Consider the following 4112-nt stretch of genomic DNA (forward strand, 5'->3'; position numbering starts at 1 on the left):
TCTCCCTGCTTCCATGGATCAATATATATAGCAGATGTGAAAATTGAAATAATAATGAAAAAATACACTAATATTAATTAATAATATCTAAACATAATTATTAACTTATTATAGTACTTCATGTGTTAGTGTATTGTTACCATTTTATTAATTACATGAATTTTGTGCTACACTTAAATTTGTTTAGTTGTGAATTGATAATATATATTGACTCAAATTACACTAATAACTATGTTAACAAATATTTATCAAAATATTTTCCATTTTCTGTCCTTCCCTATTATTATTATTATTATTATCAAGAAACATTACATAATCAATAAATATTATTATCTTTTATCAGTATTTAATTTATAATAATTTACATCGAAATTTTACACACGAAAAATATATAATTTATATTTATATTTATCAGAATTTACACATATAAATTAATATAATTTATATTTATATTTTTTAAAATTTACACACATAAATTAAAAATTTATTTGTTAAAGATAATTTAATATTTATACCGATCAAATAATAACAAAAAATACTAAAAATTACTAACCCAAAAATTTCTCATTATTATTATTATTATTATTATTATTATTAGATTCTTGTTAACGTATATTTAAGGATATGTTTTTAGAATATCATAAAAAAAGTTTATATATTAAAATTATTTGTTATTATTATATTATTAAATGACTAATTTTATATAAAAATAATAATTAAATAAACTTATTTAATTAAATTAAATTAATATAATAACGCTCTTAAATATCTTAACTATTATCTTTATATAATAAAGATTTGCGTGTGATTATATATGTAGCTTTGGAAAAATTTAGAGGCAGCAACTTTATTAAATTCTGGCGAACATGTAATTAACAAAAGAAAAGTGACTAATTTTACATACCATTAAAAATATTATTGATAACTATTTGGAGGCTACAAATCATAAAAATTACTATCCCTAACACTCCTCTGTAGCTTATTATTATTATTGATGCAGAGGACAGCATTTTATAGATAGTATATTGCATATAATAATGAAGAAGGTTTTGTGTATTGGCCTATAAATTCTGAGCGAGTAGTGATAGTACCACATACATTATTCTCATCTCTCAAGCCACTTCAATTATTCTTTAATAATAATAATAATGGAGATCTACTATGACGATCACCATGATTTCTTAGAGGAACTCATGGCTCTAAGAAGAGAAACATTAATGGAAACCAATTATGACAACACCACTTTTCATTCTTCTTTTCCCCCAAACTCTTCTTCTTCTTCTTCTTACCAACAGGATCTTATTCTTCCTCATCAAATTTACGACGACGACAACTTCTTCAACCAAATCTATGATTCCCTGTTGTTTGACGAACAATCCCCGCCGCCATTGATGATGGATCATTATTCTTCTTCCTCGTACTACAGTAATAACACCAGCAGCAACCTTGATTCTTATTATCCTCCATTGTCGTTCATGGAAGAAGAGGAGCTTCAGAATTTGGAGATTGAAACTGCAACAAGGTGTAAAGTGGAACCAGTAGTAACTGTAACTTGCTGTGATTCTGAGTCCCCTGCTGCGATTTTCAACGCAGATTCTGTCATGGGAAATAAGGAAATTAGAAAGAACAGCAGGTCAACAAAGAAGGTTGTGGGTCAACCCTCCAAGAATCTTATGGCGGAAAGGAGAAGAAGAAAGAGACTCAATGATAGACTCTCAATGCTAAGAGCCATTGTCCCCAAGATTAGTAAGGTATGTACTCTACCGTATTCGTACATTAAGAGTGAGACTCGAATCCACGACCTCGTAAGTATGGAAAGATTATGTTATTTATAGTTCGTTGGTATCTTAAATTTCTTAAGACATAAATTTACCTGCAATCGACTTCACATGAAGGTGTTTTTAGATAGATGACACTTGTTACTATTTGGTTTAAATAAAACCGATTTATTTTATATAAATGATTTAATTAAAAAATTAATTAACTAATTATGATGTTAGATTTTTTACCGTTATTTTTTTATTCGATTAATTATATTTATTCGATTTTTAAAAAAATAACGGTAAAAAAATCTAACATCATAATTAGTCAATTGGTTTTTTAATTAAATTATTTGTATAAAATAAATCGATTTTCTTTTTAAAATCAAATGATAACACGTGTCATTCATTCAAAAATAACTTCACGTTGAAGTTTTCACCGTTAATTAATCAAAAATAAAATATTATTTTTATTTATAAAATTTTAAAATATGGATAAATTTATTTATAGATAAACAAAATTAACTCAATATTTATGAAAAACGAAAAAATTTAAAATATTATTCTTTTATCATCTAAAAATTATTTTTTGTGAATACAAAATTAGTTTCGTTTATTCACGGTTAAAAATGATGATTTATTCGTAATTTAACTATGTTTATTATTTGATAATACTCATGTCAAAGATGGATAGAACATCAATACTTGGAGACACCATTGATTACATGAAAGAGCTTCTAGAGAAGATCAACAATTTGCAACAAGAAGCTGTAAAAGTTGAAGATTCAAACATGGCAGGTGGCATTTTCAAAGATGTAATTAAACCAAATGAAATCTTGATTAGAAATTCACCCAAGGTAATATTATAATATAATATAACAATTTTCTTTTTCCTTTTTTCCAATAATACCCTTTTGATTAGTAATATAATGAAAGGTTGAATTGATTGCATTGATTTTAAATAACAGTTTGCGGTTGAGAGGGGTGTGGATAATACGAGGGTTGAGATTTGCTGTGCGGGGAAGCCAGGAATGTTGCTTTCAACAGTTAACACCTTGGAAGCATTAGGCCTTGACATTCAACAATGTGTTATAAGCTGTTTCAATGATTTCACAATGCACGTTTCTTGCTCAGAGGTACATATATTAATTGCAATTTTCTTTTTTTTTTTTTTTCATCTTATATACACTATTTTTGTGTAAATCTCTTTTATTTACAATTCATTTTTTATACTAAAAGATCAATAAAAAAAATTTAATTGTTCTATTAGTCCCTGTAGTTTCACAAAATTTATAATTAGATTCTTATATTTTTTTTAATTGGTTCCTTCACTGTTTTTAATTTTGTAATTAAGTTCTTTTCGTATCAAAAACGTTAAAATGAACGGAATATTTTTTTTAAAGAATATTCTGTTGAGAAATATTCCGTTAATTCTAATATTTTTTTACATAGTTAAAGATTTAATTACAAAATTAAAAGTAATATAGTAACTCAATTGAAAAAAAAAAAAGGAAGTATAAGGATCTAATTATAAATTTGATAAAACTATAGAAACTAACAGAGTAATTAAATCTAAAAAAATAAAAAAATATTTTTTACTATAAATAAATGTAAAAAAAAGTGTATAAAAAAAGTGATGTAAATATCTTTTTTTTTTTTTGAGTATTTTTTTATAATATGAAAGACAAATTTTTTATCTCACCTTATTTTTTTATCATCAATTTTTATTATAAAAAGTAGAAGGCGTATAAAAGAAAAGAAATGTAGGGTGCATAATATCATTTTCATTTCTTGTGACTTAATAGTATTTTTATTAATTTGTTATGTTTTTGTTGAAGAACAGGAACCGGAGCAAAGGGCAATGCTGAATTCTGAAGATATAAAGCAAGCGTTATTTAGAAGTGCTGGTTACGGAGGAAGATGCTTGTGAGGGATATTTTTCTTTCTTTCTTCCCTTTTTTTTTTTTTTTTTTTTGAGAATTTCGCAAAAATATTTTCTTGATGAGGTTAATTACAATTTACAAGTTAACTTGCATATGGTTCAAGAGTTGTATATGTTTTTGCAGATGTAATAATAATGTGATACAATTTATTAACGAGAAAGAGTATAGTTACGGTCTTACGGATACTTTCTTGAGTTTCTGTGTGTTCGCGTATCGGACACATTTTAGATATAATATTTGTTCAACACGTATGTCTTTTGTATTCAATCATATTTTAATAAAAATAAAATTTTTTTTCTAGACATGTATAAACACACTCAAATATCATCATATATCAACGTGTCTAATTTTATTCTTAAGATATATTTTTTAAATGAGTTTAAAAATAGTATATATTATTAATTATTAA

The 4112-nt window shown here is 25.1% G+C and overlaps 1 protein-coding gene across 1 annotated transcript; it reads left to right on the plus strand.

The window, feature by feature from the left end:
- Positions 1-1071: 1071 nt before the first annotated feature.
- Positions 1072-3888, plus strand: LOC112766239 (transcription factor bHLH93). The gene is made up of 4 exons (XM_025812137.3): positions 1072-1751; positions 2447-2617; positions 2729-2896; positions 3604-3888. Exons 1-4 carry the CDS (start codon positions 1149-1151, stop codon positions 3688-3690), a joined length of 1029 nt encoding a protein of 342 aa, XP_025667922.1. The 5' UTR covers positions 1072-1148; the 3' UTR covers positions 3691-3888.
- The last annotated feature ends 224 nt before the right edge of the window (positions 3889-4112 follow it).

Source organism: Arachis hypogaea, chromosome 17 (genome assembly GCF_003086295.3).
Source record: "Arachis hypogaea cultivar Tifrunner chromosome 17, arahy.Tifrunner.gnm2.J5K5, whole genome shotgun sequence".
Classification (NCBI taxonomy): Eukaryota; Viridiplantae; Streptophyta; class Magnoliopsida; order Fabales; family Fabaceae; genus Arachis; species Arachis hypogaea.

Bases quoted from the DNA above. Each gene is read 5' to 3' on its own strand.
- LOC112766239 (XM_025812137.3), top strand. From the start codon at position 1,149: ATGGAGATCTACTATGACGATCACCATGATTTCTTAGAGGAACTCATG. The intron at 1,752-2,446 runs GTATGTACTCTA...CTCATGTCAAAG, and splicing joins TTGTCCCCAAGATTAGTAAG to ATGGATAGAACATCAATACT. The intron at 2,897-3,603 runs GTACATATATTA...GTTGAAGAACAG, and splicing joins TGCACGTTTCTTGCTCAGAG to GAACCGGAGCAAAGGGCAAT.